Here is a 16,807-nt window from a genome sequence, read left to right as displayed (position 1 = left end):
ATGGTATGTAAAAAGGATAGGTGGAATAGGATCAGGGTATGTCTGCCAGGGGCAAAGGATGATGACATTGTAGAGCGGATATCATCTTTTAAGGGCACAAAAGGTGATATTGTTGTGCACGTTGGCACTAATTGATATTAAGAGTAGGAGACCGGTGGAATTACTTAACAAGTACAGATCACTGTTGAAAAAAAGCTGTGAATTAGGGTTGAATTTGAAAGTGTCTGCAATCTGCCCACACACGATAGGAGGGGGTATATGATGAGAGCCTTGTTGATCAATTCGGCCCTGGAAAGATTGTGCAAGGCTCAAGGGGTAGAATTTTTTTTCAGCCTGGTCTGTACTTGTTAACAGGAGAGACTGCTTCTACAGGGATGGGATACACTTAAATAGAAATGGCGCAAGAATATTTGCTGATGCTATCAAGGCAGTGTTAGGTGTGCCGGAAAACTGCTTTTGGGGATACAAGGACTAATAGATTAACAGTAGCCACTGGAAGAGGTGAAAGTGATTCTTGCACTGCTTCTATTGGAATGAGTAGCAGCCTGGAAAACAGGATGCAGGGTATTTCAGAGACTGCTGGGAGTCATTGCAGTACAAGTAAACACATGGGTTGTGTTAGGGTAGCTAAGAAAAAGAACAGGTGCATGTATACTTGCGTGTACACCAATGCTAGGAGTTTAGTAAATAAATTTGATGAATTTGAGATATTGCTCAAAATATCAGGCAGATATTGTTGGGATATCAGAGATGTGGTGTCACACAGATGTAAGGAATGCAGAACTAGAATTTGGGGAGTACAATGTGTACAGAAAGGATAGACAGGATAGGAAGGGAGGAGGGGTTATGCTATTAGTTAAGAAACACATAAAATCCAAGGAAGTGAAGCCAGTCGACATCGCTGGACAGTGCAGTGTTGAGTCAGTTTGGTGTGACATAAGCATTGGGAGATCAAAATTGAGAGTAGGCGTGTGCTATAGGCCTAATGACTCTGATGAGTATAATAAGAAACTGTACAGGGAAATAGAGTGGGCCAGTCTTATAATGGGGGATTTTAATTTTAATTTTTGTGGATTTATTGGATGATTGTTTTCTACATCAGCATGTTCGGGAGGCAACTAGAGGGAGTAATACTCTTGATCTGATTATCAGTAGTGATTCTTCATGCATTAAGAATCTGCAAATAAAAGAACCATTAGGTAGCAGTGATCACAGTGTGCTGAAGTGGGATTTACTCAGAGTGGTAACTACCATCAGGGGTAAAGGGAAGGGTTTTTGCTTTCGTAAAAGCGACTACAATGCTCCGAGACAATATTTAAATTCTATACAGTGGTTGTTGTTGTTGTTTGGTTTTTAGGAGCATTAGCAACTAAGGCCATATTGCTCCGGGATATGCGGTAGTCATTCCTTGACCTTTCTGAATCCTCCGTATTTGGTGGTGACTGGCTCGAACCCCGGTCTAATCAAGAAGCGTGTGCTATGCAGTGCTGCTCCTTCCCACCTGGCTACGGAGGCGCCCTATACAGTGGGACCAAGAACAAATTCAAAATGGGAAGCATTCAAAGAACTTATCTTGGAAGCTACTAGGCTTTACATACCAACTAAAAAATATTGTTCAAGGTTTAGGCCTAAATGGATGTCAGATGAACTAATGAGACATATTGCAGAGAAGAAAAATGCATGGGATACATATAAATTAATGGATGACATGGAAGCCTATGATAGATATAAGCTGGTCTGTAACCAAGTCACAAAGGAGGTTAGGCAGGTGAAGGCAGATTACGAGAAATCTTTGGCAAAGGATGCAAAGAAAAACAGCAAAGAGTTCTTTAATTATGTAAACTCTAGAAGGAAGGGGATGAATCAGATTGGTCCACTTGATATCGATGGTTCACCTGTTAATGATCCTGCTCAGGTAGCTAACAAACTAAATGAATATTTTGCATCAACATTCACACATGAGGAGTTATTCAGCGAGGGGAATGCCAGAGGTGTATTCAACTGTGGCAGTAAGCTAGATAATCTTGTAATAACTCAGAGTAAAGTGGAGGAGAAATTGTTGAAGATAAACACAAGAAAGGCACCAGGGGTGGATGGGATCTATCCAGTTATATTAAAGGAGGCAGCAAAGGAAGTAAGCAAACCCTTGGCCATAATTATGAGAGCTTCCTTGGACTCAGAGGGAGGTACCCATAGACTGGAGATGTGCAAATGTGACCCCAATTCACAAAGGAGGATCAAAGGCTGACACAAGTAATTATAGACCTGTGAGTTTAACTTCTGTTCCAGGAAAATTAATGGAGGCACTGATTAAAGAAGAAGCACTGCAGGATCATCTAGACAAGACTTCGGTTATAGCTCGGACACAGCATGGTTTTGTTAAGGGAAAGTCTTGCCTGACCAATTTGATTGGATACTATGATGCAGTCACAAAAGAACTGGATGCAGGGAATAACTTTGATATTATATATTTGGATCTTAGAAAGGCTTTTGATACTGTTGCACATGGAAGACTGCTGCACAGATTGGAGCAGTGTGGCATTGGAGGCAAATTGCTGCTATGGATAAAGGGATGGTTGAGGGGGAGAAGACAGAGAGTGGTAATCAATGGACACTGCTCATCGTGGACTAATGTTATTAGTGGAGTCCCTCAGGGTTCAGTGTTGGGGCCATTATTGTTTTCTGTATTTATAAATGATATTGATGATGGTATATCAAGCTTAATGTCGAAGTTTGCAGACGATACAAAGGTAGGCAGGGTTGTTAAGGACACTACTGATGCTATGCTGCTGCAACAGGATTTGGAAAGGTTGAGCAGATGGGCTGAGAGGTGGCAAATGAAATTTAACATTGACAAATGTAAAGTACTACATATGGGAAACAGGTGTAGAGCAATGTATCAACTCTGTGGTACTACACTGACAGTGGTAGAGAATGAAAAGGACCTGGGGATAATTGTGCAGGCAGATATGAAGTTCTCTGAGCAGTGCAGACGGGCTGCAAGAGTAGCTCATGGTGTCTTGTCAATGATATACAGGAATTTTTCTAGCAGGGATAAGGAGCTGATTATTCCCTTATATAAGGCAATGGTCAGGCCACATCTTGAGTACTGTATACAGGTCTGGAGGCCTCATTTCAAGAAGGATGTAGAGCTGCTGGAACGAGTACAGAGAAGGGCAACAAGATTAGTGAATGGAACAAAGGGTTGTTCTTACGAAGAAAGGCTTAAGTTTTGCAAATTACAGTGTCTGGAGACTAGGCACCAGCGAGGTGATCTGATAGAGGTGTATAAAGCCTTGAATGGTTTGAGCATGCTCAATGCCGATGGGATTCTTCCTCTTGCTCAGAATAATCACCTGAGAGGGCATAAATTCAGATTGAGGAAAGACAGATGTAGGATAGATGTGCAGAAATTTGCCTTTAGCCAGCGGGTAGTTGGTTGGTGGAACAGACTTCCATCCCTTGTTGTGGAAGTTGATAGCCTAAATAAATTTAAGGCTCAGTTGGACAGATATTTGAATGAACGGAGGGGTGAAATGGAAGTGTTTTTTTTTATTATTTTTTTTTTATTTTGGCTGATTTATTTTGGATATGATGCAAGAAAGCAAGATAAGCTTGCTTTCTTGCATCATATGCCTCTACTAATGCTAATGCTAATGACTGTATGCTGCTGCAACAGGATCTAGAAAAGTTGAGCAGATGGGCTGAGAGGTGGCAAATGAAGTTTAACATTGGCAAATGTCAAGTACTGCATATGGGAAGCAGTAACCCCAGAGTAACGTATCAACTATGTGGTACTACACTGACAGTGGTAGAGAAGAAAAAGGACCTGGGGGTAATTGTGCAGGCAGATATGAAGTTTTATGAGCAGTGCAGATGGTCTGCAAGAGTAGCCCTGCGTGTTTTGTCAATGATATACAAGAATTTTTCTAGCAGGGATAAGGAGATTATTATTCCCTTGTATAAGGCTATGGTGAGCCCACACCTTTGAATACTGTATATAGGTCTGGAGGCCTCATTTTAAGAAGGATGTAGAGCTGTTGGAATGAGTACAGAGAAGGGCAACAAGATTAGTGAATGGAACAAAGGGTTGCCCTTATGAAGAAAGGCTTAAGTTTTGCAAATTACTGTGTCTGGAAACTAGGCACCTGCGAGGTGATCTGATTGAGGTGTATAAAGCCTTGAATGGTGTGAGCATGCTCAGTGCTGATGGGATTCTTCTTCTTGCTCAGAATAATCACCTGAGAGGGTATAAATTCAAATTGAGGAAAGACAGATGTAGGATAGATGCGTGGAAGTTTGCCTTTAGTTAGCGGTTAGTTGGTTGGTGGAACAGACTTCCATCCTTTGTTGCGGAAGTTTATAGCCTAAATAAATTTAAGGCTGAGCTGGACAGGTATTTGGAATGAATGGAGGGGTGAAATGGGAGCATTTTTTTTTTTTTTTTTTTGGCTGATGATGCATAAGCTTGCTTTCTTGCGTCATATGCCTCTACTAATGCTACTGATTCAATGTCATTTCAAAGTGAGTGTGGAGGGAAAAGTTGAGAATTTTGCATACAGAAGTACGTGTTACTTCTGTATGCAAAGATCCATTCTAGCAACTGACACCACCACCACCACTACTACAGAGGGGTGAAGTTGATAGAAGGGACATCCCTAACCAACTTGTACATATAGGCAAAAAGGCCTTGAGCAGTGAAAAATACATGTAGAATGAAATAAACATAAAAATAAATACATCCATGAAATATAAATAAAAGTGACAAAAATATGCATATAAATTAAGAATATAAAAATAAAATAAAATCAATAAAATATACACAAATGAACATATAAAAGAGTGGAGTCACTAACAGTAGCTCATGGATGATCCTAAAAGGCAGAAATTCAAGCTGTGTGGCCCAACATGACAGCAACACATGTGATGGCACATGCACTCAATATCAAAAAAGGGATGGGGGAAGAAAAGGAACAAAAACAACTGGATTACCCTGACTGGGTCCTTGATCTCCTACAGTTACAAGCACTATGTGATGTTGTATGCCTGTGTGTCTTCTTAGCCCTTCCAGATTTGCTACAACAACCTATCATTCCCAGTAATTAGGTGCCTCTTTTGAGTGGTTTTTTATTGTGCATCTCTGGAATTTGTTGTGCTCAGCTTCCTGGTAGGAGGCTCTGGGCAATCATCACACAGATTAAGATCATTATCCTGCTGTTTATGCAGAGTGAAGTTGCCTGTCACATGCAGTGTCCTGATTGTTATACCAGAGACCCTCTTAAGAAGCTTGAAGACTAGAGCATGAGGTAGCTATTTGAATAGCCCCTCAAATTTGAATAAAATAAAGGGATTTGCATACATTCTGTTATGAAATCCATTATCTTATGCAGTGATGACCACTGACAGAGAAACTGAGAGGCATTAATTACTCATTCGTATTCAGAGCATGACTGTCTTCTCTTCTTTCATCTTCATTTTTCTTTTGTTCCCTTTCTTCTCTCCCACCCTCCCTTTCTTGTTTCTTTTATCATGTTGGGGGTGATGTGCTGTTCTACTGTTTTGCTGCCATGTAGTGTCCCATGGTATGAATTTCTGCTTTTTTAAGACTGTTCATGCACCACCATTACTGAGTTGACAAAGGAGCAAAGAGCTCCGAAAGCACCTCTCTTTTATGTGCACATTTAGCATATTTATTTTTATTTTATTCATATTCTTAATTTATATGTATATTTTTTTAAATTTTATTATATTTTTATGAATAGATTTATTTTTTCTTTAAATGTTATTTCATTTTTATTATTAAAATCAGTTTTATTTTGTTTAGTCAATCTAACGTGAATTTTATTATATATAACTTAATGATGCTTCTCCAGTAATTTTTGTTTGTGGCAAATTGAAGAAAATCAGCATCCATTTGTGGCACTGCTATCAGTTGTTCGAATGGAAGAAACCTCTCTACCATGACATTAAGCTTGTTAAGTGCAGCCACATAGTGGAAAATTGCAGTATATTTCTTCTTTGGAACAGATTTTTATTTAGAGTAATGCAGTAATGAGGAAACTTAATATTAGTATTAATAGTGACAAAGTGATGCAAGAGGGCAATGTTATACAGATTGACAAAAAAAACAAAACAAAACTAACCACTTCATTTATCCATCCCTTCTAATATTTAAAAAAAAAATTTTAATTAAAATTTTTTTAAAAACCTATTAAAATTTCCCACTTCCACAACACTAGATAGAAGTTTTTTCCAACAATGTCACACTGTAACACTTTTGGTTATTGATCGTTATCATCTCTATATGTTAAAGGAGAAAAATATGCGGGAAATGTGGGAAAATTGGATACTGTGCATCTTAACATAAAATTATGTTTTTATCATAAAAACATTACTTTTTGCAGCATTATGTCATGTTTAAATATAAGATCTTTGTTATTGTATATTTTCAGGTTCAAAGTAAAACTATTTTTGAATAGTATTATTAATATTAATGAGTATTATTAATATTTTATCAAATTTGAAAATATTAATATTTGCTATTTTAAAAATTGTTAATTTATTATATATATGGCTTTAAATTATAAATTATATCAATATTACATAATGAAAATGTCTTTAATATTCTCCAATACAGAGGTAAAAATGGTGAAACAGATGCCAACTGTTGCTAGTTCTCAACAGCCAACCATTGCTATTATCACAGCTCAGTATTGTGAAAAGCTTGCTGTAGATGCTATGATCGAAAATAAGGATACTTATGTCAGGTATAAAACTGAAGGTAAGTGCCAGAATTGTAATTCAGTAGTGAAGATAAAATCCCTTTGCCTATTTTATTTGCTTAAATACAAGTCAATTTTCCGTAGAGTTTTGTCATCTTGCACTGAAAATTGTTTGCTGAAGAAACACCATACGGAAATTATATTATCACAATGATTTAATAATCATTGTGATAATATAATTTCAGTATGGTAATAATCATAATATCATAATCATAATAATCATAACATGGAATTGAAATATTTTAATTGTAATAGCATTTATTGGAAAAAAAAATACAGCGATATATATGTCAAAGTATGCTGAAAGTTTATTTGTATTTTTATTAATTACATAAAAATTACTACATGGAAACAGTACATTTTATTTAACTTTCTTTATTGATGCACAATATATTCCAAGTGTCCTCCATTTCTAAATCGAGTTCTAATCTTGTAACCAATTTTGAGTGACAACATTCAATCTTACAGCGCCTCCGTAGCCAGGTGCAGCAGTGCGTAGTACACGCTTCTTGATTAGACCGGGGTTCGAGCCCGTGACCACCAAATACGGAGGATGCGGAAAGGTCAGGGAATGACCACCGCATATCCCGGAGCAATATGGCCTTAGTTGCTAATGCTCCTAAAAACCAAATAACAAACAAACAAACAACAATTCAATCTTACTGCCTGAATGCTTTGCTTGTTATATGTATTGCAGTTCAGATAAGTTGTAGAATAGTTTTTTATTTTTTTGACAGACTTTTGGGAAAGCTCACTTAATATTTTCATTTCTTGTTTTTAATGTATTTAATTTCTGTAATTTCCTTATGAATGAAAATGATGTTCAATAGTGAGCACTTTTTCTTCTGAGGTGAGGGTTATTATAATAACTGTGTCAAAATACTATTGTATTTATGACAGTTGGCATAAGTTTTATGATGAATAACTGAATTAGATAGCAAGGATTTATTTATGGTGAGGCTCATCTCATTATCTGTGTGGTTTGATTTTATTTGAAGTTATTAAAATTAAAAGGAGAATAATTTAAAGTTATTAAAATATTTACATTCTCTTTGAGAAAAACATTTTGTACATTTTGTGCTGTTCATCAAAGTACATTTTGTGCTGTTCATCAAAGTTAATTAAAACAAACTGTAAAAGGCTGTAAAATTAGCAGATGTCATAAGGCTTTCAAAAATGGCTGGCCTAAAAGGCTGACAGTGAGGTGTGAGATCATATGTGTGTGAGAGAACTGTTTGGTACTCATAATTTTTGTGTTTATTTTGACTGGGAATTATGGAAGAACTTGATATAGTTTCAGATTTGTTAGAATTCAACTAGTAAGTGACATTGAGAATATTAAATGAAGAATTTTGTCAGAGAACACATTCTAAATAAGCAGTTTATTTGGAATGTGCCTGTTAACTTGTGGAGAATTTGAAATGGAAAGTACTTAGTTCTGTGATAATTATATTTAAAATTATCATTAAAAAAATATACTCTTCTAATTGTAAGTTTATGCCTTTGTGGAAAAGAATTCTTGGACATAATCCTGGATATAAGCTAGGAGGAGAGGAGCTAAAAGTGGTTGGAGACAAAAAGACTTGGGTATTACAATTCAATCTGATGTGAAATTTTCCATGCAATATAAACAAGTAAATAGGAAGCTACATAGTGTCCTGTCAATAAGACATGGTTAATGCCCTTTGTATAAGACATGGTTAGACTGCATTTGGAATATTGTATTCAAGTCTGGAGACCACACCTAAAAAAAAGACAGTTCTGGAGAGAGTTCAAAAAAGAGTGATCACATTAGTGATCATTGCAAATCAATACACATACAAAGAACTGCTTAGAAGGTGTGGGCTACAAAGTTTTACAACTAGATCTCTGAGGAAATCTGATTGAGGCATATAAAGTGCTGAAGAGGTTGAGTAAAACAAATGAGGAAAGTTTGTTCTTCCTCATAGGGAAGACAAGCACCAGTGGGTGGGGTGCAAATATAAAATCTTAGGGAAAAATAGAAGACAATATATCATGAAGTTTACTTATAGGAATTGGGCTGTCAAACACTGAATCATGCCTCCCAATGAGGCAATGACATTGAGTATGGCTAAATTCAAAGGAGAATTGGATGGTTACCTTGTGAGAATGGGAATAACATGAATATTATGTTTATTTAATTATTTTATTTTATATTAGTAATGTTTTTATTTTTATTTTTAGCTGATACAAAAGTCTGATTCCTTGCATCATTTGGCCTTAGTAATGTTAAAATTAAGATAAGCTGCTCTTGCAGCCTGTCTTCATATCTGACCGCACAATTATGCCCAGGTCTTTTTCATTCTCTACTACACTGAGTGTAGTACCGTACAGTTGGTATGGGGTTACTGCTATCCGTATGCAGTACTTTGCATTTGTCAATGTTAAACTTCAGTTGCCACCATTCAGCCGACCTGCCCAACTTTTCTTGATCCTGTTGCAGTAGCGTATTGCCATTAATAACCCTGCCAACCTTCATATTGCCTGCAACATGGACATTAAGCCTGATATACCTTCATCAATATTATTTATAAATACAGAAAACAACAATGGGCCCAACACTGAACTCTGGGAGACTTCACTAATAACATTAGTCCACAAAGAGCAGCGTCCATTGACTACCATTTTGTCTTCTGCCACTCAACCATCACTTTATCCATAGCCGCAACTTGCCCTTAATTGCCCCAACTTGCCCATACTGCTCCAATTTGTACAGTAGTGTTCCATGTGCAATATCAAAAGCTTTTCTGAAATTCAAGTATATGATATCAAAATTATTTTTGCATCCAGTTCCTTTGTGACTACATCATAGTATCCAATCAAATTGGTCAGAGAAGACTTCCCCCTATCAAACCCATGCTGTGTCTGAACTATAACTGCAGTCTTTTCTAGATGATCCTTCAATGCTCCTTTAACCAGTGACTCCATTATTTTCCCTGGAACAGAAGTTAAGCTAACAGGTCTGTAATTACTCGTGTCCCCCTTTGATCCCTATTTATGAATTGTACATACATTTGCACATCTCCAGTTCGTGGGGACCTCCTTTGAGTCTGAGGATGCTCTCATAACTGGAGTCCAAGGATGCTCTTTTAAACAGCATAAATTCAGTTCTCAGTTCAGTGTACAGGATATCATTGTTTACCCAATCTCATGTCAGTAGGGTTGCAGTGCTTTCTACGTTTAAAGCCCTTCAACTTGGTTTGGTTCTACTGCATTATCAGGAATTCATCATCTTAGTTTTATTAGTAATTGGTCAAAGTGGAGATTAGTTAATATGTACTTTCCACTTTGCTTTCTCCACAGGTTAACCAGGTACCACTGTACTGACAATTTATAATGTAATGACAATGGTCAATCTGACCATTGATTGACACTGAAAAAAATCCTTCATTTAATATTCTTAATGCTCAGTTACTGTCTGATTTCTCATGAATCTGGAAACTAAATTATGAAGTTTCTTCCAGTTCCTGGATAAATTTTCCAAACATCATGGGTACTAAACACCTCTCTTACATATATGATATAACATCACTGTCTACAAACAGCTCCTACTAATGATAAACTCTGATGAACTGATATGAAAAGTGTGTCCCTTTTTCTTCATATATGAAGACAAGAAAAAAATGTTGGTTTATATAATTGAATATTTTAAATTCTCCATAGAAAGAACTATTGGTTTCTGGGATGCAAAATAACTCCAAGAAGACTGAAAGTGTTTGTAATGCTTGTGTAGATGGGGTAATTTTAATGTTGGCAGCCATTAACTCTTTCAATAGTGATTCCCTAACATTCAGGAGCTAACCCAGCCTTTTTTCTAATATACAATTTGACATGATCTGTATATACTTATAATATGTCATTAATAGCATTGGCATAGTAAGAGACATTCATATAAGTGACTTTAGAACACAATTTTAATATGGTATAAACCTACTTTTAATTTTCAATACAGCATACAGGCAATGTGGCTTGCCCTCCAGTTGGTCTGCAAACCATCAATTGGAGAACTGTGGTCTAAATAACATGGTAGAATAATCTGTTCATTGTACCATCTATAAAAATCAGGTCTAGTTTTATACCATGGAAATCATCCCCACTCCATCACACTTTCATCACTGTACTTCACAATTAGGAAAATGCATGCCATATGGAAAGCATTTACCTGCCTGTCACCAGACCTAGATTCTTCCATCAGATTAAAATGGCATATATGTGATTCATCACTCCAGAGAGCACATTTTCACTGTTCTAATGCCCAGTTTCTTTGAGCACAACACCATTGCAACTGATACTGAGCATTAACTTTTGTGATCAGGCATTTGTGCACCACAGCTAATGTGCAATTCTCTGTATATGGTAATTATGCTGATTGGCTCTTTCCTGGACCTCCTGAGATTTTCTACAGTTATAGTGGCAATTTGTGGCATTTATGTTTGGCAACATGTTTGACCATTCTATGGTTTATTTTATGTCCAAATAAATGGTTGGCCACTTTTAAATTCAACCTTTACATCTCCTTTTGTCTTTATTTTTGTATATTTGTTACAGTGGTCTGAGAGAACTTCAGAATCTAGCTAACACAAATGTGGTACTTGTTTATGCTTCAGCTTGCTAAGTTCTTTTTGCTCTGCCCTGCCTGGCATTTTTTGCCCATCATGTGTATATCATATAGTGGCTCAACATTTTGTAGCCATAGAACAGAAAAACAGTTATAGCACTTTTTTGGTCCAAGACATAAAAGTTTCTTTTGAAATTATATAGAAAGCATGTGTTTTTTTTTTTTTTTTTAATTGTTAAAAAAAAAAAATTTTTTTTTGTTAATTGTTCCACCCAAACTGTCACTGTGTGAGCATGTTAAATCACAGTATAGGGTATCCCTTTTATCTTGAAAGGGATGAGGCAAGTGGGAACTATAATTTAAGTTACATACTATCATGCATTGCAAAGATATTCAAGTGGTAGTGATTAGATGTAGCTAAAGAGAATATAAGAAACAGTTATAATTAGAAAAAATGCCTCACCAGTGAGAATGATGAGAGGAGAGAAAACTTTAGGCTCATCTTGATTGATGGTAGTAGAAAGATGTCCGTGTCTGAGAAGCAGAAAATAAATATAGGTACCTGCTACTCTCTAGCTGCCTGTCTAATCATCACTATATGTATATCTTTACAGTATTGGTTAGTGTATAACTTAAATCTGAATTTAATGTGGAAAAGGTTTCTGTGCAGATTATAATGTACAGTTGCTGTATTACCAAGAACTGTATATTTTAATTGGTGGTTTATATGTAGTAATGAATTAAATGAACTGGGAATTTTAATTAATACATAATTAATGTTTTTTATTAACATGTTTTTAGGTGAATCTAATGTATATACCCTTGGCAACATTGGTGCACACAGAGTTGTTTCTACTAAACTGCCTGCTGTTGGCCATTCTAGAAGTGCTATGATTTCTGCTGGAAACACTACTACTCGTTTACTTGGTGAGTGGATATTTTTTGTCAAGTGCAGATTCTGTATAAATTAATTGTTTAGCATTTGGCAAGGGGAGATGTTACAAGCTAGTTGCTTTCAGAAACTTGCTTCTTCATCCCTGTATGGTGATCAGTGATATACTCTAAAAAACATGCTCTAGTTTGAATTGTTTGTTGAATTGCTTAGTGAAGTATTTCTCTTGGAAGTATTTCACTTCCAACATTTGTTACTGATATCAAAGTACTCTTGAATCAATAATGACCCAATAACCACTTGGATTTAAATTGAACAAGTACAGTGGCCAGGACCAGACGTCTCCAAAACATCTGGGATATCAATTCAAGATAATCTTATTTTGAAAATGTTCATTAATGATCTTAAAACTTGTATTTTCTGTATGTGATTTTGTGCCTTCTTGTATGTTAACTTTTGTGCCTTGAAGATTTGGAATAAAGTGGTCTTGAAAGACTTGAAGGCATATGTTACGTTGTTGTTGTTGTCATGAAAAATTGGCTTAGCATTTCCACCTGATTAAAAGATGAATCACACTGCATTTTTGGAAGTAAAATAACCTTTATTACCATATAGTGATTATTCATAACCTGACAAGATATTCTCTCTACTGATCATTGGCATCATTGCATCATTGGCAGATGTGAGTAATAACTGCTGGACACTCTTCCATAAATTGCTAAAATGAACCACAAAAGAGTTTTCATCTGCCTTAATCAACATCAGGTTTTATAGTATCTAAGTTTTTCGGGGAAACATTTTATACTGTTTTTAGTAGTAGTCAAAATGGATGTTTATTTTAAACCAGGATGCCATGAGAGCTGTTTCACAGGTTCCTTGTGCAGTTGCACTTCTCAAATCCAACAGTACTGGAAGCTGATCTTTTCTGGACCTTGGAATTTACTAGTTTCTGGTTGTCATGTAGTCATACATTAAAAACAAAAATTGACAAAGTTTGTAGTAATACATTAAAAAACAAGAAAAGGGAAAAAAAAGTATATTTCTATATTACTTCTTACTGTACATAGTTTTTGACATTGAGAGAAAAGTAACATACACTACATTAACTAAAACCTCATAAATCCAGAACAAAAAGTAAAATAAAATAATGATAATAAAAATACACAAATTATTTCATGTCTCATGCTTCATCAGAATTATATATGACCATGGAAAACTTGGCCATATCCTTGTAAAGTAGTGTGTTTCCACACTGTACATCACATAAACGTGAAACATGAGCAGTTTTTTACGTTATTATTTTATTAAAGGAGGTGGGGTTAATAAATTTCACAGCATTGAGAAACTTGGCTGTATCTTTAAAAAGCAGTGTGGTTTTCCTTGAAAGCAAATCAAACTGTTCAATCATACCATAGCATAAGTTTGATTTGCTTTCAAAGGAAAACCACACTGCTTTTTAAAGATACAGCCAAATTTCTCAATGGTGTGAAATTTATTAATTATTTTTTTTGTTTTTTAAATTTAAGGATTAGAATGTGATGTTCAAGAAATGTTCTAAATGTGAGTGTTATGCTATAGTTGTGGTAATGGAAACATTACTTTGAAGCTAAATCAAAATGCATAATCCTACAGTCATAGATCTATGCATTTACTGCTAATGGAACTGGTATTAGTTTCAAAATTCCAGCAAGGATTCAGTTCCAGTGTTGCCAGATTTATGAAGTTATTCTTTATTATATTGCACAGTACATAAAAATTAAAATAATTTGTTTACCCTTACAAAATATGCCATGCATGCATAGTTGATAAATTAACACCAAAAGTTTCACACAGAAACTTTCCCAAGGTCCCATTGTTGAGTTTTTTTAATAGTGTAACCATTTCCATAATAGTGATTTTTGCTTGCATTTTGAACCACCATAGTGCTCTGCACCATTGGCAGATGTTATTATTTTATTATAGGATAATATTGAAATAATGAAGATAAATGAACAGCCTTGAAATATAAGTGTAAACTTATGGCTTTTGCAAAATTTCAGTAACCTTCTACCATTATTGTTAGATTTGCCTCTCTCTTAAAACTCTCCTGAAATATTCCTGTAGCTGTAACTGTTATTTCCTATCCTGCTATTTAAATCTTCAACCAGTACTGTTCCTTTAATATTTGGTTGTACTGTTCTTTTTAAGATTTTGAAGAAGTGTTTTATTTATTTATTTATTTTTTTTTTTTTTTGAGCCTTCAACTGGGCCATATGCAGAGACAAATCAGTATTTCAATGCTAAACATTCCATCTTAAATTGTGTCTACATAACTCTACTGGGTAATGCTTCTTGGCAAATTAAACTTTCGTCAAGAACTAGTTCTAAAACCTATTGTTACACCATCCTTGCAGCGCTACATCTGACTTTGAGAATAAAGTTAATTTATAATTATTATTTAGCTGTGGCTTCCTTACACTCATTTACTGTTTAAGCTTCTAATACTTCTAATATTGATCTGATTTTACTTATTCAGCAGGTAAATTTTTTGTTTTTTGACTGTGTATTTTAAGTGTCTCTTTCTAAAAGTTATCAGTTTAGAAGAACAAGTTGTAGTGTTATATCCATAACTATATTTATTTTGTCACATATTAATAGCTGCTGGTAATTTTCAACAAGTTGCATGAATTATCTGTATTTTAGTGTTTGTGTGATTTTTTATTGCTATTTTGTTAGTCTGTTTATTTGGTTTTTTAAAATGTGTATTTAATTCCAGAAAGTTACAGTAATTTGTCTGTTATTCAAACTGGTAATCATAGCTTATGAAAATAACGTATTGTTTTATTTATCAATTACAGGTACCTTCCAGAAAGTTGAGTATGTTTTCTTGTTGGGAGTAGGTGGAGGTGTTCCTCATTATACAGATTTCTCAAAACATGTGCGATTAGGTGATGTTGTTGTATCAGTACCACCGGAAGGTCAGGAGAAGGAATATATTTATGTGTATAGAGAAAGAATAAAAGGTTCACCAATAGTTAGAACTGGAACTAATTCCATTGATCACGATACATTCCACATTAAAGCTTGGTGCCCTCCAAATCAAGTACTTCAAGAAATATCTCGTCAACTGTGGAACCAGGGGACATCTGTAGCAAACATGTGTCCATGGGAAGATTATTTAAAAACAGGACTTGAAACTCTAAAAGGTCAAGAAGCAGACTTTTCCCGTCCACCAGCAGAAACAGATAAGTTACACATGTCTATTGGTGGCAAAGACTTAATTGAAGTTGGACATCCCCAGCCACCAGAAAATATTAAAGACCCAAGAAGTTATGGTATGCCAGTAATACATTTTGGAGCAATTGGTTCAGGTCGAATGCTCATGCGAGATGATACATCAAGAATGGAGTTTGCCAATCAACATGGATTGTGTGCTTTTGATACAGAATATGATGCTGTAATTGAATCCATTTTTGGTAATAGAAAAGATAACTATGTCTTAATCCGTGGAATTGCTGATTATAGAGATGGTACTACAAAGAAAGAATGGCAACCTTATGCAGCTTTAGCAGCAGCAGCTTTTATGAAAAGTGTTATTTGTGCTTTGGATCCTTGTGATGATGATTAAGTATAAGAGAACTGATTTTTGTTTACCAAATGATTTCCTTTTTAAGAGAAAGAAAAAGTCAGCATTTATGTTAATTTTTAATTTTGAAGAATTTCTTGTTTAAGCGTATTAGCATATTTTTAAGATAATGTTCACGAAAAATTAACTTAAGCTCTAGGTTTACTGCCATATAGGATTGCACATTTTGTTTATTGGCACCTTGTTAGATGATAAATTTCAGTAAATTTAGATTATATTTACAGTGAATATGCAGTTAACTATTCTGCATAGGGAACCATAATATTGCACATGTACAAAACAAAATTAGAAATATCAGAAATCACATCGTAATTATAAAGACTTGAGTTTGCCTTTCTTTCTGATACTCTTAGATGATACTTTTATGTATATATGATAAACATAGTTGTAATTAGATATTTTATAAATGAGTGATATGCACTGGGGGGTTTATAAGATACTTTGATGTTTATTGCATTCACAAAGTTCTAACTCATAAAATAGTAATTTATTTTTTGTGTAGTGAATGCTGAAATATGTATCCTTTATGTATTTGTAGAAATACTGCAGCTTTCAAGATACTATCCGACTATTTATTAGAATTATAGTGGATACTATTTTGCTTCTTAGAGACCAATATTTATTAGGTCCTTAGGAACTAATTATCCATATTTTTTTATGTAAGTTTAACTAAAGGGTTAAACTTTGTATATCTTGTTATTATTTTGTATCAAGCTTTATTACATTTGTTTTTCATTACTTTCTTGACAGATCATTTAAGTTGAAATAGTAAGTACGTATGTATTTTTTCTTGACATATTTAAGTTGGATAAGCTGGAAACAGAATTTCCTATGGGCATCAATTTCTTTAATTCATGACAATAAAACTTTGTTTTCTGATATGGTGTCTGAAGGGTACCTTAAATGCAGGTTTGAAAACTCTGAATAAT

The 16,807-nt window shown here is 34.9% G+C and overlaps 1 protein-coding gene across 2 annotated transcripts in view; it reads left to right on the top strand.

Annotated features, from left to right (window-relative positions):
- LOC150075124 (uncharacterized) overlaps positions 1–15,862 on the top strand; it is a 164,685-nt gene extending 148,823 nt beyond the window's left edge. For both annotated transcript variants that reach the window (XM_090389189.1, XM_090389190.1), the window contains 3 exons: positions 6,638–6,781; positions 12,163–12,288; positions 15,091–15,862. In XM_090389189.1, coding sequence (XP_090245315.1) covers positions 6,638–6,781; positions 12,163–12,288; positions 15,091–15,860 — 1,040 coding nt within the window. In that variant the 3' untranslated portion in view covers positions 15,861–15,862. The remainder of the gene's footprint in view (positions 1–6,637; positions 6,782–12,162; positions 12,289–15,090) is intronic.
- The last annotated feature ends 945 nt before the right edge of the window (positions 15,863–16,807 follow it).

This window comes from Mastigoproctus giganteus, chromosome 14, assembly GCF_048544385.1.
Source record: "Mastigoproctus giganteus isolate SK-2022 chromosome 14, ASM4854438v1, whole genome shotgun sequence".
NCBI classification, from domain to species: Eukaryota; Metazoa; Arthropoda; class Arachnida; order Uropygi; family Thelyphonidae; genus Mastigoproctus; species Mastigoproctus giganteus.
Note: the sequence above shows the minus strand (reverse complement) of the source record. Positions and strands in the feature narration are given on the sequence as shown.